Raw genomic sequence first — 25,226 nt, forward strand, 5'->3', positions numbered from 1 at the left:
TTACTTCTCGGAGTTTCATGTTTTTCGATCGTAAACTGGGGATAAAAATGGTAGCTACATCACAAGGTGCTTGTGAGGCATTTTTGTCCAACGTGTCTGGCACAGAGGAGGCATTTGGCCAATGGTAGCCATTCTTCCCCGAGCACCACAAAATCTGCAGTAGGTGCCGGCTTAGGGAACGCCCACCGCCCCATGCCAAGAGTCTTTCTGGAAAATGTGCCCCTCGGATCCCTGAAATCCTCCCAGCTTTTGATGAGGGGACCGGCTGCGAGCGTACCTCAGACCTTTCCTCCTGCCATCTGGCTCTCTTCGGAGCCCCGCAAACACACCTCAGTGACCCTACGTGATGGGGCCAGCAGACCTGTCTCAACCCGGCTTCCTGGCTGGCTTGCAAATGCTTTTTCTGAGCCAGGGCCTTCTCTAAAATGAACGAGGAGATCCCAGCTGGCACCTCCATTCTGGAATGACACCGTGACGGCACACAATCCTTGGTTCCCGGCACTCACACTGACTTTGTTGTTCCTGTGTTGTTGTTTTTTTGTTTGTTTTGTTTTCTTGTTGTTGTTCTTTTTTTTTTAATCCGCAGCTGTGGTGTGATTTTGACAAGTCGATACCCTTGAAGAACCTGACTTTCAATTCCTCAGCTGTGTTTACAGATATCTGCTCCTGCCCAGAGGTATTTATTCTCGAGCTCCCCTTGGCGAGACTTGGCCTAGGAGTCTCCTCCACCAGCTCCACACAAGCAGGACTGGCTGAAGGGTCTTAGAAAGTGCTCCAGAGACCCGTCTCCTCTTTCTGCCCCCTCCTCCTTCCCCTTCTCTGCCTTTCCTTCTCTCCCCTGCCTCTTCCCTGCTCCCACTTCTAGCCTTTCCCTAGTCTCCCTTCTTCTTCTTCCTCCTTTCTTCCTTCTTCACCTTTATCTCTATCCATTTTCCTCTTCCCCCTTTTTCTCCCCCTCCCCCACTCATTTCCCCTGCCCATCTCAAAATCCTGCCACAGAATGTGCTGTTGCTTCTTCCGGCGTAGGCAGGCTGCAGAGTTATGGCTCAGATGGTGTTTGCTGCACTGAAGAAGGGGGGAAGGAAAAGAGGAAGGAAGGAAGGAAGGAAGGAAGGAAGGAAGGAAGGAAGGGGAAGGGAGAAGGGGGGAGAAGGGGAAAAGGAGGAAGAAAGGGAAGAAGGGAGGAAGGGGAAGGAAGGAAGGAAGGAAAGAAGGGGAAGGAAGGGAGGAAAGGAGGGGGAGGGAGGGAGGGGAGGAATAGACAGAATGAAGGAAGGCAGGGAGGGAGGGAGGGGAAAAGGAGGAAAGAAGGAAGGGGGAGGGAGAGGAAAAGGAAAGAAGTGGAAGGAAGGAAGGAAGGAAGGAAGGAAAGAAGGGAGGAAGGGAGGGAGGGAGGAAGGGAGGGAGGGAGGGGAAAAGGAAGGATGAAGGAAAGAAGGAAGGAAGGAAAGGAGGGGAGGAAGAGACCGAAGGAAGGAAGCTAGTAAATCGCAAACACAGGAAACCACCACTAAAGGCAAACTGCAGGACACGGGGTCAGGACATGTCCCAACAGATACCCACCATCATTATGTAAGTCTGACCTTCCCTTGATCACAGAGCCACTGGTCTGGCTCTGGACCTCGGGGATCAAGCTTGCAGCATTTGGGCAAAGGACAGTTTTGGGTTGTGTTCGCCATGGCCCAGACCTTTACATTTGGGAACGGAAGCTCTGGGTCAAGAGAGAGGACGGCTGGGATGTCCCGGCAGACTCCGCCCATCCTCATACCCTGAGGACCAGGCAGACCCTAGTTCTGTAAGACCCTGCCAATATCTGGGTGGAGGAAAGGCTCTCTGTCTCAGCTAGGTGTGAGAAATCGGTGTTCGAAACGCTCTGAAAGGGAGAGAAAGCCTCATGCGCCGCACAAGGTGTAGACCGTCTATTTGATGTGCAGCATTAAATGCAGCATGAAATCCTCAAGCTGAAACGGGCACCGGCAGGAGTGCCCTCCGTTTCACAGAGAATGCAACAAGGTCCTGGAGAGTAACTTGCTCGGTGCCACTCCTGCCTGCCTTCCATCCTTCCCCCCCCCCCTTCTCTCCTTCCTTCTTCTTTTTCTGTCCTCTTCTTAATTCAGTTATCAAGACTTGGAACTGCCATTCAGACCATACCTGGCTTGTTCTTGACCTCGTGCTTCTGGAGCCAGGCTCGGTCCCTAGGGAGGCAGTAAGCATTTCTTAAGGAAATCCAGGGCAGGATGGGGCTAGCTCTCGTTGGGGGGAACCTCTTCCCACCAAGTAGTGATGGGAGCACAGATTTCGTGGACTCTGTGGGACACCAGCTCCCCGGGAACGTCTCGGTTTGGAGGGCAGGAGGGGTGTCCCAAGAGGCAGGAAGTCGGCCGACAGTCAGATGCGTAGAGCCAGGCAAAGCTGGACTGCGCTCCCCGCTGAGCCCCCCGTACTTGCTGCCAGTGGAATCGGGAATCAGTTCTTATTCTCTCTGAACCTCAGCGTCCTTGTCTGTAGAGTGGGAGAAAGAATACCTTCCTCACACGCCTCTGGTGGGAATGTCGTGTTCTCGTGGTGCGTCCGTAGGTGGGTTAGCAGATGCTGAGCTCCCAGCGTGTCATGGGACGCGAGCTATTCGTCTAGGCTTCCGCGTCCCTCCTACGACAGTGTCTGCCCTTGGCCCCACACCCAGGCTCCCGCACTCAGGACCACGGCACACGTGGGGTTGCCGGTCCTAAGAAAGTGGCTTTTGGATCGTGTAGCATCACCTCTGGGCCTCAGTTTCCTTATCTACAAAGCGGGGATGAAAGTGGTACCTCCCTCAAGGGTGGTTGTGAGGGGCCAGTGAATTAATTCCTGTAAAACGTCTAGAGGAACACCAGGCACACAGTATCTGCTCAGTAAACATCAGCCGTGATGTACGTGTTATTTCCTGTGGAAGAGGTTTCGAGCCCGCCACCCCAGTATATGTTTACCTGTACGCGACATTCCCCTCTGGCTGTGCTAATGTGTCGTGTACATGGGGGACCATATTCAAAAACTAAAAATGTCTTAAAAAAATGAGTTAAAGTAAATGAGCGTCTCAGTACTTTCCTCCCACAACCAAAGGATCGTCTTGCTCAGGAGTCTGCAAACCGTGGCCTCTGGCCAAAGACAAATCGCCACCTGTTGCGTAAGTAAAGTTTGATTGGGGCTTAGCCACACCCATTTATTACTGATGGCCCCCGGCTGCTTTCATAGTACGGTTGGCAGAGTTGAGTAGCTGCGACGGCCAAGATATATCCTGTCTGGCCGTTGACAGACAAAGTTTGCTGACTCCTGGCATCCCCTCAGACGCAGGACACCCGCTAGCCCAAAGGACGGGGAGCTGGGCTCTTTCCATCACCATCTACCACCAACAACCCGATTTGACCAACCGGTTGCCATCTTGGTAGATACATGGCTGTGCTGCTCTACCTAAGGATTTGTCTACCCAACGAGAACGAGACGTACAGACCTGGGAAAAGGCTTAATCCACACGCAGCACCCCCCCCCCCATGGCTCCCCCACGTGTGCGTCCCCAGGCAAATCACTTACTTCACCTCCCTGAGCTTTGGTTTCTTCACCTGACCTCTGTGCCTCACCCCGTGAGAAACAATACTCGGTCCCAAAGCGTGTAAGGAACTGGATGATGTGATGTAAAAATAAGAGGCTGTTGTAATGTATGGTAGTAAGTATCATGCAGCCTTGAACTGGAGTTGGCCCGTTCCTGAAAGTGAATGAAGACGCAGTAAATGCCAGTGAAGAAAGCTGCATTCCCAGGATGATTTGAGAAGTAGGCTGGGGGGGGAGGGACGAGGCACAGGTTTGTAAAAGGAATACAGTTCCCACAACCGTTGCCTGGGGTTCTTGGCAGGATCCAAGGAAAGACCTGCAATAAAGACCTTTATTGCATACAATAAAGACCCCCTTTATTGTATGTACTGGCACATTTGAATAAAGAGTCGACTATGCAAAAGCAGTCAGAGCTTGCTAACATTTTAAAGGGTTCTAAGGGCCAGTCTTGCTTAGGGGTGGAATTATCCGTGTCTTTGCTCATTAAATGTCAGCTGTCATGATGAAGGTGAGAGAAGAAAGGCGAGACTGAAAAAGGAAGAGGAGAGGGAGAAAAAAGCCAGGAGTCAAAAAAGAGAAAGAGAGGGGCCCCTGGGTGGCTCAGTCAGTCAAGTGTCCGACTTCGGATCCGGTCATGATCTCGCGGTCTGTGGGTTCGAGCCCCGTGTCAGGCTCTGTGCTGACAGCTCAGAGCCTGGAGCCTGCTTCGGATTCTGGGTCTCCCTCTCTCTCCCCCCCCGCCGCCCCCCCCCCCGCTCATGCTCTGCCTCTCTGTCTAAAATAAACATTAAAAAAAATTTTTTTTAAAAGAGGAAGAGAAACGATTAAAAGAAAAGGGAATCCGTGAACAAGCAAAGAAGCAGATTTTTTAAATTCCAAAAGTGGGTGTAAAAAGTAGTGCCTTCATTTCTCTGGTCAAGTCCGCGGGTAGGAGTCGGAACCCCAAGTGGTTTCGGAGGGAACTTTGTTGAGTGTGGTCTAAAATTCCCCAGCTGCCGTTCAGGATGAAATTAGGTTTTCCCACGCTTTTGCAGTGGTAGGCCCCCCCAAAACATCCGAACGAAGAATGAATGTTAGATGGCTTCACTATAATTTCAGGACTCTTTTTAAGTTGAACAGGGGGATGTTCTACAAGCCCGTTTTGTTTCTGCCCTGAGCCAGTTTCATATTATGCCTAAATCCGTAAAGGAGATTTATTTTTTTTTCCCAAATGATAATCAATTTTTAGACTTGCCTTTCCCCACAAAGAGCCAAAAAGCCATAAAAAGCACGGCGTGATCCAGAAACCAACCAGCCCCAGTTCACCAAAGCTTAGATTTCAGATCTTCAAGGGCAGTAACGGAACACGGGAAACAGAACAGGTGAGGACGGCAGAGGCTGCGTGGTGACCTCAGATGAGCGAGGACTCTTCTGACATTGACTTGCCGTGTGGCCTTGGACAAGTCACATAGCTTCTCTGAGCTTTCGTTTTCTCACCTGTATAAGGAGATTATTAATGATACCTATGCCATGAGATTGTTTGGGTGACAGATAGAGCCAACACACAGAAAATACTCGACCTCACGAGCAGTGAGATCATGACCGGAGCTGAGATCAAGAGTCAGACGCTTCACTGACTGAGCCACCCAGACCCCCCAAAACACTCATTAAATGCTAGTTTCTTTCTTTCCTGACGTCTTTGGTAACTCGGGGAAAACAGAGGCTGCCCAAGTGGCAGTTAAGGGCTGTAACATGTTTTTTTAAATGCACAAGGCTTTGTGCTCCAAACACGAGATCATGTACATGGTTCTGCGCCCGATGTGTGACTAAACACTTGAACAGGCCATCTTTTCATAGCCTGCTTCCCTTTCTAATGCTGCTCTTCTGGCCTCACCCACTGGGTACGAGATGGTGACCACGTTGTGTGGCACCGTTCTCAGGGAGCCAGATCCTTCTAGACCCTGCGCTTGCTGCCCACGCCCAGGGAGTGGCCTCGGAGGGCACACACTTTATTCCAACAATCCCACCACGTTCCTCCCTGCCTGTTGTTCTCAGCTGACCGCATACACTTCCTAGATGTATGTCTAACAATGTCAAATTGCCGTCCTTTGGGAGCACATTTAATTTCTGGAAGTCACTGAGATGGGTGATCTGGTGAGACGTCGCCGTTTAGGAATCAAAACACAGAGAGACTGCGTTCTTGATGTTTTTCAAAAATGGGTTGTGATGGTCATTTACAAGGGTCTCAGCTCGGTCCTCAAAGAAGCAGAGACAAGACAAGCATTTGGTCTTCCAAGTGACCACACTGAGTCGGCTAGTGGGCACCACCAAGATCAGCATCATCTTATATTTCCAAAAATATTTTCTAGTAGTGCCTTTCCATAAGAAATAGCTACTGTGCCTGCTCTGTGATTAGAGTTTGCCTCATAGCTTTCCTGGGATAGTCATTATTTGTAGGCATCATTAATATAGACATGCCTTTCCAGGAAGGATTTCGAGGTGAAAGTATTGACTGAGAATGTAGTTGCTTCTAGGAAATTTCTAGAAGAGTCCATCTGCCCTCAACACAAGTCAGTCATAAACGTTGCATCTCCTTGTGGTATTTCTTTGACTTACCTAAGCTAATCACTGTAAAGAACTAGACAAGACTTACCTTTCTTCCCCCCGTATGGGGGGAAAAGAAGGTCAATCATGGAAATCGGGATCTAGAATAAGCCAAAGCACAGGAAGATTGTACCAGAGCACCCAACATACACAAAACGCCCCTTTCCTCTGCCACACACAACCCAGTAAACGGCGGGGAACATCGGGTTGGTTATGCCCCACCCACGCTCGTGGTGACCCCAGGTTCCTAACACCGTCACTGTTCGATGGTGGGGAGGGGAGGCTCGGGACGAGACAGAGCAGCCTCCAGCCTTGGCCTCCGTGCCCTTCACTCGGCTGCTCGTACGAAGAGTTAGAGTTGAGAATCCGGTTTTGTGTGAATCGGAAAGTCTGGATTCTTTCTTTGAATGGCAGTGACTTCTGAAAATGGTCCGCCGGCTATCTGCCCTTCTTGTTCTGAGTTCCTAATGCCACAGCAACCAAATGGACGCAGCCCAGCTTGGGTGACTTCCGTGGGTCGGTGTTCAAGGCCCCCTTCACGTTCTCGCTGTGCGATGGTCTTCCCCTCCTCTTCTAGGAGGACAATATGCATCCGTTGCTGAGGTCATTTATGATACTTTATGACAACGTCCTGGCGTTAGCATGGTGTCTTCCAGCCTGCCACAATTCTTGGTGGCTTGTAGGTCCTCATTCTGCAAGCGTAGAGGAACGAGCATAGAGCAACGAGTTGCCAGCATTTAGCTGGCAAAATGCTTGTTTCCTGCAAACTTCATCAGATTTTGCTTCCCTTGACCCTTGGCCATGATGTAGGACTCCGATTTTTTTCCGCATACCCTTGGAAGGAATTTGTAATTTGTAATTTCCCAAGTCCGTGTATTATCTGAAAGAAGAAAGTCTCGATTCCTCAGAAGCAGGCATTCATAAAGGACCTTACACAGCATTCGTGCCCGCCCAGCGAGTGGCCGGTTATAATTATTATTTCCACCTTCTACCAACTTACCCCTGATGTATAGGCATCTGCACCCCCACCTGAGCCCCGCCCCCTGCCCCTCTTACCTAGTGTTCCGTCTAACATCAGGACCCAGGCTGCCTCACATCTGCACATGCTCTTGGTTTGTCTCTCTTCTCCTACCCATGTTTCAGCCTCACTACCAAAATGCCTCTGATCTGTATTTCCTAACTTGGGTACCAGTGCCTAGTGCCCACTGCAGCAATCTTTTTATTTTCCTGGTCAAAACTGATGTGTCATTATTGGGTCTCTTTTCCCCTTAGAGTGCACAGCTTGTGTGTTTTCTTTATCAGACGTCGCTGCAAACTGGCCCATCCCTAACACTACTCATGCAAATCCTGGTGCTATTATTTTTCATCATTAAAACCTAGGAAGAAGCAGGGCCACCTGGGTGGCTCAGTCAGTTGGGGGTCTCTGGTTCTTGTTTTCTGCTCAGGTCATGATGTCACAGTTTGTGGGATCGAGACCCACATCTGGCTTCCGTGCTACCAGCATGGAGCCTGCTGGGGATTCTTTCTCTCCCTCTCTCTGCCCCTCCCGTGCTCCTGCTCTCTCTCTCTTTCTCAAAAAAATAAATAAATAAGCTTAAAGAAAACTAGGAAGAAGCAGAGAACCCCATGACTATATCGGGATGCAGACTTCCTGGGAATACAAGGACTCACTGCAAAACAGTGCATTCGACCCATTGCCTCATTTGATATTGGATGTTATGATCAAATTAAAGGACTAGATGGAAATAATCCACTCCAAAGCCATGTCCTATCTGTGTCCATATTTTGCATTGCTGTGATTGTAGCGCATACAAAATTTTACGTCCTGCTTTCCACAGTTATTTGGAAGACATTTTTCTATATCTTGCCTTTGAAATGTTCCTCTGAAAATCTCTGTCTATGGAGATTATTTTTAATGCTTATTTTCACTTTTGACAGAGAGAGAGAGAAAGTGTGCATGCTTTTGAGCATGGGAGGGGCAGAGAGAGACGGGACAGAGGATCCAAAGCAGGCTCTGTGCTGATAGCAAAGACCCCGACATGGGGCTCAAACTCATGAACCACGAGATCATGACCTGAGCCAAAGTCCGCTGCTCAACCGACTGAGCCACCCAGGCGCCCCATCTATGGATATTTTTGTTCTTTGGGTTCTGTGCGTTTACACTCCTGTCTTCTCGTTGTTCTCTGACACCCCCAACAATCCCTAATCAATGTTCTCAATTTCTCTTCCTCCTCAGCCCCTCAAATATGGGAGTCTCTACATTTTAGTCTCTGTGTCTTCTGTCTTTCCTTTTCATGTTCTGCTTGGGTGGTCTCCATAGCTGTGGGGTCAGCTGAACGATGTCAGCTGCACGTCTCCAGCCCCATCTGTCTTCCTAACCCCAGCCTCACACCTGCGGTGGCCACGAGCTGTCTTTACTGAACCACCCTCGATACCTAAAGCTTGAGAAGCCTAAAACTGAACGCATTCCCTTTCCCCATCCCTCATTCTGTAGTTGTTTTTTTTTTTCTCTTAGTTAATAGACTAATCCTTGTTGGAATGCTCAGCACCAGTTCCCACTCCCCTCTCTCCTCACCTTCACATGAAGCTAGACACAGCTCTTGCTTCGTCTATTGGGTAGGTCCATAAACTTGTCTTTAAACCTTCAGCCTTTGGGGCGCCTGGGTGGCTCAGTCGGTTAAGCGTCCGACTTCGGCTCAGGTCATGATCTCACGGCTTGTGGGTTTGAGCCCTTTGTCGGGCTCTGGGCTGACAGCTCGGAGCCTGGAATCTGCTTCAGGTTCTGGGTCTCCCTCTCTCTCTGCCTCTCCCCAACTTGCACTCTCTCTATGTCTCTCAAAAAATAAGTAAATGTAAAAAAAAAAAATTTCTTTTAAACCTTCAGCTTTTCTCCATTCATTACATTCCATCCTGTACTTACCCACATCACAGTTTTTTCCTAGATCTACTGAACCCATTGCAAACCTGAAACCCATCCGTGGTTCCTTGTGGACTGCGGACTATAGGGCAGACTTCTCAGCGGTCCACATGAGAGTTTTTGCAACGTGGCTTTGCTGACGGTCTCTGCCCTGCCACACCTATGAACCCTTTATGTTACCCGGGTCCCCTGTGGGGGGCATTCTAAAGACTGTGGGGCTTCTGAGTTCCTGGAGTGACTTAAAGAACACAGAGACTATCATTTGACAGAAACTGAGTAACTGTGTTAGGTCCGGCATCTTCCCACATTATAGGAAACATGAAATTTATGGGTCCAGACCCAACTGAAAGAGAGATTTTCACAAAGTCCTAATACTTCGGTAGCTTCCTGTTCCTCTCCATTTCCTGGTCCCACTCCCACTATTCATTCAAGCTATGAAAGAGACAGAGGAGAAGCTCCTGATGTTATTTATCCAGGGGCCTCTTTCCTTTGATGATCCTGTGGTTTACAGCATCACCGTGAGGTTCAGCTTTATACTTTAGGGCGGCAAGTTCCTTTGTTTCAGTGGAATGGGGGGAGGTGGTAGAGCTGGAGAGAGAGCACTAACCCGGTTGGTTGAGACCACAAAAAGAAAGATCCATCAACCCTTCGTGCAGATATGGGACTGTATTTAACTCTGATAATTTCAGACATCTTGGCAGAGAAAGGAGGCCGGCAATTCATTTGAAATTGATCTGCCTGCCTATGTTCCTGGCTCTCCTTAGGATTTATTATGTGACTTTTTGACATACCCCAGGAGTTCTATAGATTTGGTCTTTGGCACTCTTGAGTTCACGTCATTCCATCTTCATAGAATGTTCTTCCCTTTCCATTTTCCATCGTGTGAATCCTATCCATCCTTCACATCCAGTTCAGATCTGCCTGCCCCACAAATCCTTCTCCAAACATGTATGCCTTCTGCCCTTGTGCTCCATCACACGTGATCACGTTGCTGGCAGAGCACTTTCCATGGCACATTGTCACTGGTGTCTCCACGTCGGCTTCACATCTTAGACCACAAGATGTGGTCCAGGCCATCTCTCACTCACCTTGGAATCCCCAGCGCCCAGCACCCATGCCCTGATTGCAATAGCCACTCCATAAATCCTCATTACACTTTTTTAACTTGACTGTTGTGCCCTCATAAAGTTTTTCTCAAGGGCACAGTCATTTTGACAGCTTTGATTTAATACATGATTCATAATTTGCACTGCTAAAACTGTGCACAGCTCTTCATCATGATGCAGGTAATGATGAAACAGGATGCCTCGGGCCTATTCATCTTTCCTCTCTACTTGGTAAATTGATGGCATGGAGACATCAAGATGAGTTACCCGAAAATCTTGCCAAGGGAAGATCTTAGAGAGGGGAGGAAAACACATCATCCATTTGAGAGACAAGGACACAACTGGGTTTACTAAGAAAGACAAAAGCGAAGGCCGCCCCACACATGGGGATCTGTCGGAACACTCCCTTATTCATTCCTGAGTCTACCCCGTGCGTCTTAATAGCACGGGGCCTTTGCCCTCAGTGGGGTCTCGCTTGATATCACTGTTGAATGTGTACATTCATGGGTCAGTTTGGCTTAGGAACTCAATAAACCTGTTCTATAGTTGTTCGGAGATTCTAGAAATTCTCGCTGGTCTCCTCTGCCCATACAGAAGTTGTCTCTGTCTATAACAGGAGAGAGGAGACCTCCAGTTGCTACACGGAGCCATGCATAACAGGGCTAGAATGGATTTTGAGGAATTCTCAAGCTCCGTGTGTCCACTGGAATCACGGGGACGTGCACAGATGCATCCAGGTGTCCTGGGTGCCATTTGCCAGTTGTGAGAATTCGAGCAATTTACGTGAGCTCTCTGAGCTTCAGTCTCCTCACCTGAGAAATGGGAATTACGATGCCCATCCTGGCCAGTTATGTTGAAAATTGCAAGAGAAAAAGTGTGGAAAGATCCAAGTACAGCCATCAAGTGGCCCTTGATGACGCTGGTTTTATTCTTTTTTTCCCACTGGATAGTCAGAATCTGAACCTGTTCATCCAAAATGATACAAGGAGCTGCTTCTGTAAGGGAAATAGGCTTCCGGGGAGTGTCCTCCGGAAGGCTGAAATCTGCCTGGGCAGACTGACCCTTGGGGCCCCTCCGGTGTTCCAGCTTGAGTGGTGCCAGACTGGCCCTTTAAACAGCTACTTGTAACATAAGGAGATAGACCTTATCCTGGGTGTGGGGCGGGGGGAGGGGGAGGGGGTGCTGTGGAGGAACGAGACAGTTTCCAGGGCACCTGGAGATGTGCACCAAGGCTTCTCAGGGGCAAGGACACCTGAGCTCACACTTGTCAGAGAAGCGAGGCTAAGTCACAGGAATGAGCTTTGAGCAAGAAGTTGTGGGGTGCAAAGCGGGGGCCCAGGAGGGTCCGGAAACAGCTGTGGGAGTTGCAAGGAGACAGTGAGGCCGAAGCCTACGTTGGGTTTGGACAGTGAAGGGAGATCTGATCCGTCATGGCCTGTGAGCTTCCCACTCAGCAAGGAGAGCACCATTTGAGGGAATGGTGGGCCAGGGAAGGCCTTCAAGGCGAGGAGTGGGGTGATGAGGCGTGTGTTAGAGATTCTGGAGAGAGAAAGCCAGCGTGTGTTCAGTGAGGGTCGAGGCCCGCGAGGAGACAGAGCTGCCGAAACCGTTCCAGAACCAGAACGGAAAGAGCTCAGAAGGGGAGACTTCATGGATGTGAGCTCTATGAAGGGAGTGGAGTCTGCAGACTGGGGGTGGCCCGGCTGTGGAATGTGGGGGGGGGGGGGGGGGGAGAAAGGCAGCAGAGAAGAGACCGAGGGTTCTGGCCTAGGGCTGGTGTAAATGGTCCCCAAACACCACGGAACAGAGGCTTGGGAGGTGGTGGTAAGGCACTGATGAGTTCTCTTGGAGGCTTGTTGAACAGGAGGGCAGCCTGAGGTCTCCAACTGGAGGTGCTCAGCGGCCATCTGTATCAGGAGACCCCCCCCCCACCAGCACCCATGCCGAGGAGAGCGAGCCTCCCACATTCCTGTTGAGTCTGACCACCTCCCCTCTCTCTCTTCCCAGTACTTCGTCTTCACTGGGGTGTTGGCCATGGTGACCTGTGCGGTTTTCCTCCGCCTGAACTCTGTCCTGAAGCTGGCCGTGCTGCTGATTATGATTGCCATCTACGCGCTGCTGACTGAGACCGTCTACGCGGGCCTCTTCCTGCGCTATGACAACCTAAACCACAGCGGAGAGTAAGTGCCCGCCGTTGCGTGCTCAAAAAGTGCTCAGACTCCCAGTGGGAAAGGGAGCCGTTGGGAAAATGATTGAGATGGAGACACGAAAACCTGGGGACTGTTGGACTTTGACTTCTGTTTCTCAGCTCAGGCACTCGCTAGCCTACCAGTCTAAGCAACATCCCTAGTTCCAATCCTGAGCATCAGCTTTATAGACTAGACTGAATAGTAACTAAATAGGAGTTCCGGTCTCCTCCACACCCAATAATTTGTGATTCCTTCCAGTTTCACAGCTCCGAGACGTACAGGATCTGATTATAATTTGGCTGGGGCAGTATTAATAATAGCAGACATTGTGCGTCGGGCACTTACTATGCTCCTTGCACTGTATTGTTTTTGAAATTCAAAAAAGTACCAAAAAAGAGGGGCGCCTTGGTGGCTCAGTAGGTTGAGCACCTGACTGCAGCTCAGGTCATGATCTCGCAGCTCGTGATTTCGAGCCTCGCGTCAAGCTCTGTGCTGACAGCTTGGAGCCTGGAGCCTGCTTCCAATTCTGTATCTCCCTCTCTCTCTCTGCACCCCCCCCCCCCCACAAAAATAAATAAACATTAAAAAAAATGTCTCAGCCTAGATTTCTTAGAACAGAGCCTGAGACGAGGCTGAAGGGCTGGTACACTCCCAGGGCAGTGAAAATAAGGGGAGGAGGGCAGGAGGCAAATGCAAGCTGACGAGGTATTCTATGGCCACGTGGACTGTGAAGAGATTGAGGAGAGACACTCAGCTGGAATGTCTTTGGATGGGCAGTGAGGTGGGGAAAAGGCAGCTAAGGGCGGAGAAAGGGAGAGGAATTTCTCCATCTGCTCCAGCCCTTTCCTGGCTCTCGTGAGTCACAGTTCATTCTCTGGATGAACTTCCTGGTGACAGCCAGTGGCCCCTCACGCAGACTCCACACCTGCAGTGTGGAGCTTTATCTGAGCTGGAAGTGGCAGAGACAACTCTCCCCTGGTGTGGGAAGCACCGGGCTAACTGAGACCGCAAGGGGCCAACCCAATGAGAAAAAGATGAGGCCAAGATCACCCCCCAAAAAAACCTCAGAAAATGTGCATGATCCTAATAAGGTGAACGTCTATGAACCAAGCCCTGCCTAAACAGCGTTAATAACGAGCCGTAGTTACTTCTGCACTCTTAAAAGGGTAACGTATTTAAGCTATTTTGCTGAAGTTCTCTTCCCTGGCATTCCTCTCCTCTCTTTCTCGTACGCGCCAATTTCTAATGCACTTAATGTGTACCCCTCCCATCTGTGATTTTTTGTGGTTGTTGTTGTTTTGTTTCATTTCTTTTGAGGTAGGGGTGGGGCAGAGAAAGGGAGAGAGAAAGAGAGAGAGAGAATGCCAAGCAGACTCCACACTCAGTGCAGAGCCTGACACGGGGCTTGATCTCACAACCTTCAGATCGTGACCTGAACCGACATCAGGAGTCAGATGCTTGACCGACTGAGCCCCCCCAGGCACCCCCCCCAGGTTTTCTAAACATATATTTAGTTATGTCTGTATTATAAATTACTTGTGAAATTATTTTGTTGTCACGCAGTATTGTATTTTTTAGTTACGTGTGGGTTGATGTCTACAGATGTAATTCTGTCGACAGCTTTCACAATCTCCGCAGCTGTAATATGTTCCTATTATATAATACAAACGTACCAAAATATATTTATCCTTTGACCTATTAATAGACTTTCAGGCTGTTAGCAGTTTTCTCTACTTAAAAAAACGCTTCAGTGACCATTATCGAAGACCTCTCCTGGAACTTCTATTCGAAAGTAAATTCGCTGCGTTGTAGGGTATCCGCATTTCCCACTTTTACGGTATTGCCAGATTTGCTCTCCAACGTGCTGAAAACAGTTTCCCTCTCACAAGCCGTGGTCCCATTGCTTCTGGTTGCCACCCACACTGTCGTTAGACTTTTAGAATTCTTGTTGCATTTATGGGTGTCTCATTATTTTCATTAGCTCCTTGATCATGACTAAGTGTGTGCGTTTTGTATGTTTGCTTACTCACCATTTGGATTTCCTTTTGGGTGAATTGTCAGATCATATCCTTTGCCTGCTTTACGTGTTAGGCTGTTTGCCTTTTTCTCACTGGATTTGCGAAGGGTCTTTATGAATTCTAGACGCTAATTTGTGCCTGCTGTACACGTGCATCAGACACTGTGTGTATATTTGATCCCCATGGCAACCATCTGAAGAATTCAGGCTTGGGGAGGTTCAACAATTATCCTGGGCACGGGGCCAGTAAGGAACAGACCCGGATTCAAACTCGAGTCTTCCTGGCTCCAACGTCCATTTTTGTCAATACCGCGTAAACTTCTTTTAAGTCAAGCTGAAGAATCTCCCACCGGATGCCCAGGGTTCAAAGACCATCAGAATAGTTCCAAATTAGGTAACGTGGTTAGTGGCCACCGGTGTCCTGCGGCCAAACAGAGGGTAAAGACATGTAGGAACAAAATAAGCCACGTTTGTGGTAAAAATAAAATTAAACCAGCTACAATTTAGCTATTTAAAGGGGAGCACAGCTTCTTTTGTTAAATTCTTTTTATGTCTTTCTTTCTTTCTTTCTTTCTTTCTTTCTTTCTTTCTTTCTTATCTTTGAGAGAGAGAAACACAGTATGAGCAGGGGGAGGGGCAGAGAGAGAGAGAGAGGGAGACACAGAATCTGAAGCGGGCTCCAGGCTCCGAGCTGTCGGCACAGAGCCCGACGCGGGGCTCCAACCCAGGAACCGTGAGATCGTGACCCGAGCTGAAATCAAGATTTGGACACCCAACCGACTGAGCCACCCAGGCGCCCCTGATCTGAGGTCTTCAGCAAAAACTTGTAGTGAAATTGTTAAGTAGGGTTGTGAACATAAACGTAATCCCAGGCTCACGGCTGCCAGCGTCCGAGTGTTTTTCTCAGCTTCTTCCTGCGCCAAGGTCGGTTATCGGCTAGGCTTGTATTGACTCCCACTTTGCTTTCAAAGGACCTAAACTAATGAGGAGTGGGAAAGCTGCTCGTTCAGCCTTCTCTCTCCGCTACGGTGGAAGTCATTAGATGCCACTGTGTAGCTCGTTGGCAGCCACAGCCTGCTCATGATGGTTCGGGGGCATTCTGCAGGTTGCTCCTGGGGGTCGGGTGCCCCGGTCATGAGAAGTGCAGAAAACCTTACACCGGGCGGCTGGGCAGCGTCTCCAGAGAGATGGTCCCACATACTTTAGACAGGCATCTCCCCATCTGCACAACTCCTTGTCTCAGTGGATGACGCTGAGCCCAAAACAAGAGAGGCACCCTCTCCCCCAATATCTTATCAATCCCTGGGGACTCCCGATCGTCAGCAGCCCTTGCAGAGAAGTACTCTATCATAACACGCGTGAGTACAAGTTTCGGGTTTTAAAGGACTTAGGTTCAGACTCCAGCTCTGCCATCAACCAGCTGTGGGATCCCAAGGGAATTCGTGAAAAGTGACCATCTCTCTCAGCCCGGCTTTTCTCATCTGTAACGTGGGGGCAATAACCACTCGTCCAGAGTAGAAGTGTCAGAGAGCTCAAATGTGATCATGGAAACTTGGCACAAGGCCTGGCATAGAACAAGCACTTGATGAATACTAGCAATCAATGTCCCACCGGCCCCCTCCACACTGCAAACGCTACAGTTCTAGAAAGGTCGTTACTCTCATTGCGGCGGTCGCCTAACTGATCTCCCAGCCTCCACTCTCAGTCCACCCCTCTGAAGGCCATCAGAGCCATCTGGTGAACTCATTATCCTTCCTAAAACCCTTAAGGGGCTCCTTATTGCCTCTAAGAAGCTAAAAGTTCAACCTGTTTCTCAAAGACTCCACCCGCCATCTTGGTCTGGCCCCCATGACTCCTCTAGTCTTTTCCTTCTGTAGCTCCAGAGGCCACAGCATACCCATCCTGTGTTCTAGCCATAGGAAACCAGGCTGGTTACCCGCCCAGGGGGCTTCTGCCCGTTCCCCTGTCGGACACGTACATCTCCTTATTCCCAGCCCATCCCTCTCAAGGTCCAGCCCAAGGGCAGTAATGTCCCCTCTGAGCGTTCCTCGCTTTTAACCTGTGCGCCTAACCTCTCATTACACTTCTCCCTCGGTGTTGCCATCATTACTTTTCACGTCCTCCTCTTCCATTAGAGTAGGAGCATTTGAGGGCAAGGACCATTACTTATGCTTATATTTTGGCACTTAGTGGGGTATCTGGCAGTGGGTGTCCAATTAAAGACTTGTGGGGTGAAACACTAAATACACGAGGGACCGAAAGAAACGTTAGCTCCTTTGGAATCATATTGTACCACTGAGTCACCGTAAGCCAAGTGTCTGCTCTCCACAACCCTGTGATGTTTGCTCACCATCACCCTTAAACCAAGCGTTCCCCATCCAGTAAGCACTTCTGTGTCCCACCTCTTCCAGGCCCTGCAGGTCCACAGATGAATAAGACATTGTTTCTATCTTCAAGGAGCTTAGGGGCAAGAACGTGCAAGAAAGTGCATATAGGAGGGCACAGTGGCTCCTGAGAGAGCATGACTAAGATGTGGATTGACAGCTGGGCTTCCCCACGCGCCAGATCAGTGAACTAGAGTGAATCATTTAACACCTGAGCCTCGGTTTCTTCTTTACTGGAAGAGGGATAATGGTACTTAATTGTTGATGTGACAAAGGGCGAGCAACAGGTATGTAGAGTGTTATCGGAGGCGTGGCACAAAATTAGCACGTAGCTGATGCAGCCACTAGTCTGGGGACAGAATAAAGCATCAGTCCAAACTGATGGTGTATTTTGAGTTTCAAAAGGGGGAAATGGGAACTCATAGCTAAACCAAAACTTTGGCCTCAGGTACGTAATCGCTGAAGCTCTGGACTTGGTGCTTGAGATGTGACCGCGCATCTTGACTCTGATAGAAATCCGCTGTGCGAACTTGGACACGTAGCTTCTCCCTGGGCCTCAACCTTAAATCTATAAAATGAGAGCCACCCGAGGGATATTACATCACATAATATGAAATAGAATGGACCCACTCAGCTCACATTGTAACGTATGTAATTACATGGAATTAGTTTCATTATATACACTGAGTGCCAAAGTAGGTTACAAAAATCGTACGAACCATACAGTCCTAAATTTGCAAACATGTTTTTGCATGGAGCGACATTTAGTTGGCTCCAAGGTATTAACCGTTGTTTTCTCTGGGTGGCAGGCTTCAGGACTACCTTTATTTTCTTATTTGTAATTTGCATTAGCTTCCAAATTGACTACAACTAGTATAAATGCCTCTGTAATAAGTAACCCTCAAACTAAATACTCATTTTTATGAGACATCAGATAAGATGATCTCTAAAGACTGTTCTAGCCCTGGAGAATTACATTATTCTACATGCGTTTTCACTTAATTATGCCTCTTTCTGTTAGCATAGGAAGATAATAGTATTAATACCGTGATTTTATTAGTATAAATAAATTAGTTCAAACGTCCTCGGTTTCTCTGCCACCCAATACCAAGCAGAGTATTATAATTTCATACAAATGTTGGTCATTTGGCTCTCTTGGAAGTTCTTCAGAGAATCACAGGAGCTACAAAAAATTCCTTCTAGCTTTACGGTTTTTTAATTGTTCAATGTTTATTCAGTTTTGAGAGAGAGACAGAGACAGAGTGGGAGTGGGAGAGGGGCAGAGTGAGAGGGAGACACAGAATCCGAAGCGGGCTCCAGGCTCCGAGCTGTCAGCACAGAGCCTGACGCGGAGCTTGAACCCACAAGCCGTGAGATCGTGACCTGAGCTGAAGTCAGACGCTTAACCAACTGAGCCACCCTGGCACCCCTGCTTCTAAATTTAAATGACGGTTCTTTTTGGATGTTGCTTGGCCTGGCTGACTTTCTCTGAACATTTTGCTGTCTTTACTCAGACTGTAATTCTTCAGTCTGAAGTACATCTTAAAGACTAAGAAACCATTCATAATCATTCTCTCTTTGCTTCTGAATTCAATCTAGTCATCTATTTTTCGTCAACCACTGCTTTCAAGAGGCATTTGTGTTTTCTCTTGGAAGCAGGTTGTTAGTGATAAATTGCAGGCCTTACAAAAGGCTTCCACATGACCAAGAAAAGGATGTCAGAAGTGCTAGTCAGAGCAGGAGTTGGAGTTAAACACAGGATGTCTCCCATTCAGACTCAGCCTCGCAGCTATTAAACCAGCTAGCTGAACAAGATCGAGGTCCCATACCTAGACAGCCAGTCCCATCTTTTCCTCCTCAAGTCTTATCATCCTGTAAGACCCAGCTCTTGAATTCCCAGAACATCCATCCTGGGTTACTTTCACTTCCCATGGATTCCCATGGCAACAAGGCTGTGTTTTGACAATGGAGTATATTGTGTTATGAACGTACTCTCTGTGTGGTCCTTTCCTTTACTGGACCATCTTGAGGGCAAAAACAATGTGCCATCTTCGTTTTCCGTATCCCGGTGTGTGCCTGGCACACGTTGGGGCTCAATAATTATGTGCTTCACTGGGGCTGTAGGGAGGAGACATGATAATGAGTACCATCTATTATTAGCATATTATCTCTAAGAAAAAGCAGATGGAACTAGGAATCCATGAATCTGAATCTTGTTCCAGCCCACAGACGTCCTGGTCCCCTGGGTCCCCGTATGGACAACCGCCCCCCCAAACCCCCGCCCCGGAGAAAGAACAGTTCCGTTCCTGAGTTCTTGTTCTATATGAAGAGTTGGACTGGGCCGGCCCTGTATCAGCTGGGAGGGTCTTTTACATAAAGCTAGATGAGAAACTGGTCTTGGCAGCTGGGCTCTTGTCTCCATTTCTTGAGCCCAATGCTACCCCTGCTCACCTCCAGGGAGGATAGAAAAGAAAAGGGAAGGCCGGAGACTTCCCAGATGGGGCCATATCAGTGTTCACTCTATCCCTCCATCTAAACACTGCATCTCCTCTTTGATGGCTCCTTGTGTCCTTAAGCCTCATCGAGTTAAGTTACTCCTGAGCACATGTGTGCTTGTAGTTGGAAGACAGTAAAACAAGTGAGTGACATGATCTGGGTTTGGTGAGACAAAATATTCGAGCAACCCTGTAGGAAGAGATGGTGGGGGGCAATGCCAGGGGGCTATCGGAAGTTATGGTGGCTGTACTCAGGTGTTGGAGGTAGAGATGGAGGGAGTGGATGGACTGGGGGCATATTTGGGCGCAAGAGCAGACATGATTTGGATATTGGGGTGGTGAGGGCTGATTCCTAGGTTTGCTTTTATATTTGGCTCAAGCACCTGGGCGAGTGGATGAGGGGAGCATTGCCTGAGGTGGAGAAAACTGGTAGAAGAACCAGGAGGTGATGGAAAGCAAGTCCCAAAGTCCCTGGAAACAATTTGTCTAAAACCTTTTTATTTTGAGTTTTCTTCACTGGCCGATGGAAGCCTGTCAAGGGGACTGTTTATTTCCACAAGCCACCAGTGTCCACATTCAAAACCTGATGTTGCTTCCTCCAAACCCTTTGCCTCCTGGCCTAGCTTGTTCTGGAAAAGGCTTTGTGCCGGGCTGAAATGAAAGAGAGAAAGCGTTTGGAATCAAACAAGGGACTCCTTAGAACTTCTGAATTCCCTGGATGACTGAAAGTCACATCGGGGCTTAAACACACGCTTGCCACTGGCCGTCTTCAGCTGCCTTCCAGCTTGGTCTTCTGGAAAGTCTGGGACAGGCCAGACCAGTGACACCTGTTGGGGCAGCTTGTGCCCCAACAAGGACTGAACGGAGTGTTTGGCGGGGGCGGGGAGGAAAGGGGGTGTCAGTCCAGGAGAAGATGATGCACAGGGAACAAAGTCTTTATTAAAGATAGAAGAATTGAAATGGGATTATAACAGTGCCTGACTCACAGAACTGATAGAAAAATTTTAAAAATTGATGGAAGATTAAAATAGTGTCCAGCTCATAGAGAACTGCCTTAAGAATCTAAACAATCTAAGTGAAAGCACTTAGAACAGAGAAAGCCACATCGTCAGCATCACGTCCCTCTCTCTTCAATAGAACAACATCTAGGGGCACCTGGGTGGCTCAGTCGGTTAAGCGTCCGACTTCGGCTCAGGTCATGATCTCACAGTTTGTGGGTTCGAGCCCCATGTCAGGCTCTGGGCTCACAGCTCAGAGCCTGGAGCCGGCTTCAGATTCTGGGTCTCCTTTCTCTCTGCCCCTCCCCTGCTCATGCTCACGCTCTGTCTCAAAAAAAACAAAACAAAACAAAACAAAAAAAAAACCATTAAAAAATTTAAAAAAATAATAAAGAAAAACATCTAAAGAAAAAGGAAGGGATCCTTGTCTTCACATGGATTTTTGTGACAAAGTTTCAAAGCTCTTTGAAGTCTGGAAGTGTTCTGCAAAGGGAAAATATTTTTATCGATGTGAGTACATTGTCGAGATGCCGGATTCTAGATTCATCCGCCGGGTGTGACCGAAGTGACTTCCTACCCTTGGGCATCAACTGATTTCTGAGTTAGCCTATGGGGAAACCCTCGGGCCACAGCCCCTATCACCTGGTGGGTGCTCAGGAAATAGTCGCTCCTTTCTGTTTACCCCTGTCCTCTCTGAACCCCGGTTTCCTAATGAGTCCCCTTGGAGCCCCTCCGTGGTTGTAACCCTGTCACCGCTTGCCTTTCTTCTTCCAACAGAGATTTCCTGGGGACCAAGGAGGCGTCACTGCTGCTGATGGCCATGTTCCTCCTTGCCGTGTTCTACCACGGACAGCAGGTAATCCAACACTTAGCACCGACTCCCTTCTGTTACCTGGCATTTCCCACCGCCGTGAAACTGGCCTACAAGACCTCTGCCCTTCCCTGGAGCCAATGACCTTCAGCTGCTTGCAGGAAGTTGTGATTCTTAACCTATCGATTCCTCCTAAAACCCACCTCATGAAAAGCTAAGCTGACAAAGATGATTTGGCAAGCCAGCTGGTTTTAATGCCTTTTAGGTAAATCTCTTTCAAAGAGATCACAGTTATTTAAAAAAAACAAAACAAAACAAAAAAAACTTTTAATTTCTGCCTGAGGCGAACCAGGATCCCTCCTAATTCCGTTGCCTGGATACGGTCATCCCTGGAGAAGCTGTGTGCTGTGCTAGATAAGCAGGCAGGTTTGAGTGTCGGCTGAGCTGGTGTTCTAATCCCGCCTTTGACTCACAGTTTGTGGCCTCAGGCAAGTGACTTATCTCCCTGAGCCCAGACCTCCTCTACGCGTCTCAAATAGGATAAAGGGACGTGGGGGGGGGGGGGGGGCTCTGTCCGTTGAGTGTCTGACTTCAGCTCAGGTCTTGATGACAGTTTGAGAGTTCAAGCCCCGCATCAGGCTCTGTGCTGTCAGCTCAGAACCCGCTTTGGATCCTCTGTCTCCCTCGCACTCTTCCTCTCTCTCTGTCTCTCAAAAATATATAAATATTTGAAATAAAATAGAATAGGATAGCAACACCTGAATAGGGCTGTCTTGAGGAGTCAGTGGCGATTACCACGTGCTGCGTTGGCCCTGTGCCTTACAAAAGTATAGGACGTGCTTCGTTACTTCTTTGTCTTAAGCAGAGCAAGTGCCTACGGTTCTGATGCCATTTCCCTATGAGCCTCGGCTCCGCTGGGGTCTGGGGTGGGCACTGTGGCTGGCTCTGTACATAACCCCATCCCTGGCCCCAAAGGTTCCCGTCTCCCGGAGGAGAGAAGAACCCAAATGACGCAAAGAGGGACGTGCTATGTGTGGGTCAGGCTGTCTGAGGACTTCAAGAGTTGGAGCTGCAAGAAACGATTCTGCACGGGAGCCTGACACGAGGTCCGCCTTGGAGGTTTGCCTGCTGTGGCCAGTAGGACTTCTCCACGTGGACTCAGACCACGGAGGCTGTGGTGTCTGTCAGCTGGGGAGATTTTCCCTCCCTGGTAGTTCCAGGTCCTGCCAGCTCCCCTGCCCTGCCCTAGATCCCGGCCCATCTTTCTGTGGTCTGCTTGCCTTTCAAAAAAAAAAAAAAAAGTAACCAGGAAAGGAGAAAAACAAAACAGGAAGGCTCTGGGCTAGAGCAGAAATAGAAACAGAGCCCTGGGAAGTCGCCATGGAAACAGGGAGGTAAGAAACCCTGAGAAACCCTGAAACAGCCCCAGACCCCGAGAACCTAGAAATACATACGAAGTTATGTATGATAAGGGGGAAGGGAAAATGTAGTCAAGGGAGGAAAGGAGGAGTATAAGGACTTGGCCAGGAAAGAGGAGGAGGGAGGAGTGGCGATGTATCAAGTGACTGGTGTGTGCCTTTATTATCTTGTGGAACCCTTCCCACAACGGGATTTGGTAGTTTACAGGTGAAGAAAGTCATACTACTCAGCAAGTCAAACCCGGGTCTTTCTCCAGAACCTCCCCCTTTCCACTTCTCTAGACTGGAGAGAGACAGAAAGAAGTTAACACACCAACGCAACGGCCCAGGGCATTCAATCCTGCAGCGGGACTTTGATTTGGTTTTGGATTTTAGCCGGATTTATGGCAAAACAATAAGGCACACGGCAAGATCTAGCCGTTTCCAGAATTCCTGTAGTGAGGTATTTCTGGATCTGTCAGAGCTGGGGTCATATCTTCCATGTCTTGATGGCTTCTAGAAGTTACAGAGAACTTAGTCGGACGTGCAAATGGCAGCCCATTCGCCATTTGCTATGGCTATGAAGACGGAGTCAGAGGAGAGGATCAGACAGAGAAACATATCCATGCTCCCCCCGCCGCCCCCGTCCTAGGTTTGAAAGTGACAAATGAGCAGCTCTCAGAGCTAATTAAGACAGAGTAAGTTCTGAAGTGAGGGTCCTCATCCCAAATTAAGAAAGATGTTCCTTCCTCCTCTGTCACCTTAAGGAATTATTTTGTGCCCTGGCAATGCTCCTTCTCCAATACCCCTTTAACGTTCTGATTCAATTTATTCTGTTCTCCGTTTGTCCTGGGAAACTAACAACCTAACCGTGTTACGTTTATGCATAAAGTAGTGGTATATTTGTGCATAGCGAGGGTCTGCATGGCCAAGTGACATCTGATATGTTTCCCTCTTATTTTTAAAAAAATTTTAATGTTTATTTATTTTTGAGAGAGAGAGAGAGAGCACAGCTGGGGAGGGGCAGAGAGAGAGGGAGACAGAGGATCCGATGCCAGCCCCGCGCTGTCTGTGCAGAGCCCCATGAAGGACTCGAACTCACAAACCGTGAGATCATGATTCAAGCCAAAGTCAGGTTCTTAACGGACTGAGCCACGCAGGTGCCCGCCCCCTCTTATTTTCAACTTTCAGAAGGCTCTGAAATTACATAGTCCCATCCCATAATGGTAGCAGTTACAGGTATCCAGGCTCTGGAGTGGGAGAGAAGTATTCAAACCGCAATTCTGCCACGTGGTGGCCATTTACGTAACTCTTCGAGCCTCAACTTTCCCACCTATAAAATGGGTACCATAACAACATTTTCTACTCCGTGGAGTTGTTATAATATCGTATGAGAACATAACTATAATATACTTATCCCCGTGGTTTGCACAAAGAAACTTTCAAAAATGGTAAGCTATGGATATTTTACTTGGAAAACAAGCCCGAGACAAGCAGGTGAAATACCACTATCCATCTGGTCCCAAGTCATCCGAGGTCATAAAACCAATAAGGAGAACCAGACAGAAGCAGGAATCCATTACCTGGGTCCATTACCTCTCCACCACATGTCCCTGCCTCTCTTTGTTAGAGGATTCTTTCTGCAGGATTACATCACTTCTCTGTCCTCTGCCAAGGTCCTGTTTGTCTGAACCAAGTCTGTCCACTCCTGCCTCCTGGGTCTGCTACCTGCCTCCACCAGTTTCCCTTTGTGACTCGGCGGCCCTCGGTTTTTTTTTTTTTTAAGGCTGAATAATGCCCACTGATGCCTGGTACGCAGCAGCCAGCCCGGTGGGAGCATGGGTAATTATATGCCTCCAGAGGGACTGAGGGCGTTATGTAAGTGAGCAATTAGGAAATTTCATCTTGTACATACGTCGAGGTGATATGCCATCGCTTCCTCCTCCCGTGAGGCAGGTGAATGTTCTAAATGTTGGACAGGAGTGAGCGGTCGGGTGCCTCTTGCTTCACCTGGTTCACTCGCAGCCCCCGAGGTGTGGACTTTGCCTCAGGGGCTCCATTTATAACAGAGGAACCATGTGTAGTCTATGCACAGGGACAGAGGTTAATAAGGTCTCCAGTCACCTCCCGGTCAGATAAAGACAGGCACTGGGACGGTGTGGCTTCGAAGGGAAGACCCAAGCGTCGGAACAAAATCTTCTTCTTTGTTCAATGTTTTTTATTCATTTATTTTGAGACAGAGAGAGAGGGGGGCAGAGAGACAGGGAGAGAGAGAGAGAGAGAGAGAGAGAGAGAGAGAGAGACTCCCAAGCGGGCTCCACGCCATCAGTGCCAGAGCCCCATGAGGGGCTCCATCCAACAAACCCGTGAGAGAATGACCTGAGCTGAAACCAAGAGTCGTACGTGCAACTGACAGAGCCGCCCGGGTGCCTTCATGGGAACCAAATATTCTTAAATTTGAATCTCAGCAGTGTCACTGGAGGATGGGTGACATGGAGAAATTCAAGCCCCTAGAGCTGCCCGTGCTTAACCTGTAAAATGAACAGGATGACCTCACCAGCGAAATGGGACTAAATAAAGTGCCGACCTCGCTGAGTTGTGTGATGAAACGTAGGAAGTGCCTGGAACCGCCTGGGCCAAGGCGAGAGCTGGGCCATTGTTAGCCATCATGAGGTGCTAAAAGCCTGGCCCAAGGCTGATGAACGGTATGTGTTCGTTCTCGAGTACTCTTCGCGTAGAGCCAG

General features: G+C 48.8%; 1 protein-coding gene across 3 annotated transcripts in view; it reads left to right on the forward strand.

Annotated features, from left to right (window-relative positions):
* The window catches only part of ADCY8 (adenylate cyclase 8), a 221,055-nt gene that overhangs the window by 169,234 nt on the left and 26,595 nt on the right, over window positions 1–25,226 (forward strand). For 2 of the 3 annotated variants that reach the window (XM_027063898.2, XM_027063895.2), the window contains 3 exons: window positions 587–676; window positions 12,199–12,371; window positions 21,052–21,130. In XM_027063898.2, coding sequence (XP_026919699.1) covers window positions 587–676; window positions 12,199–12,371; window positions 21,052–21,130 — 342 coding nt within the window. The remainder of the gene's footprint in view (window positions 1–586; window positions 677–12,198; window positions 12,372–21,051; window positions 21,131–25,226) is intronic. The other variant, XM_027063896.2, reaches the window with a different exon arrangement.

Source organism: Acinonyx jubatus, chromosome F2 (genome assembly GCF_027475565.1).
Source record: "Acinonyx jubatus isolate Ajub_Pintada_27869175 chromosome F2, VMU_Ajub_asm_v1.0, whole genome shotgun sequence".
Lineage (NCBI taxonomy): Eukaryota > Metazoa > Chordata > Mammalia > Carnivora > Felidae > Acinonyx > Acinonyx jubatus.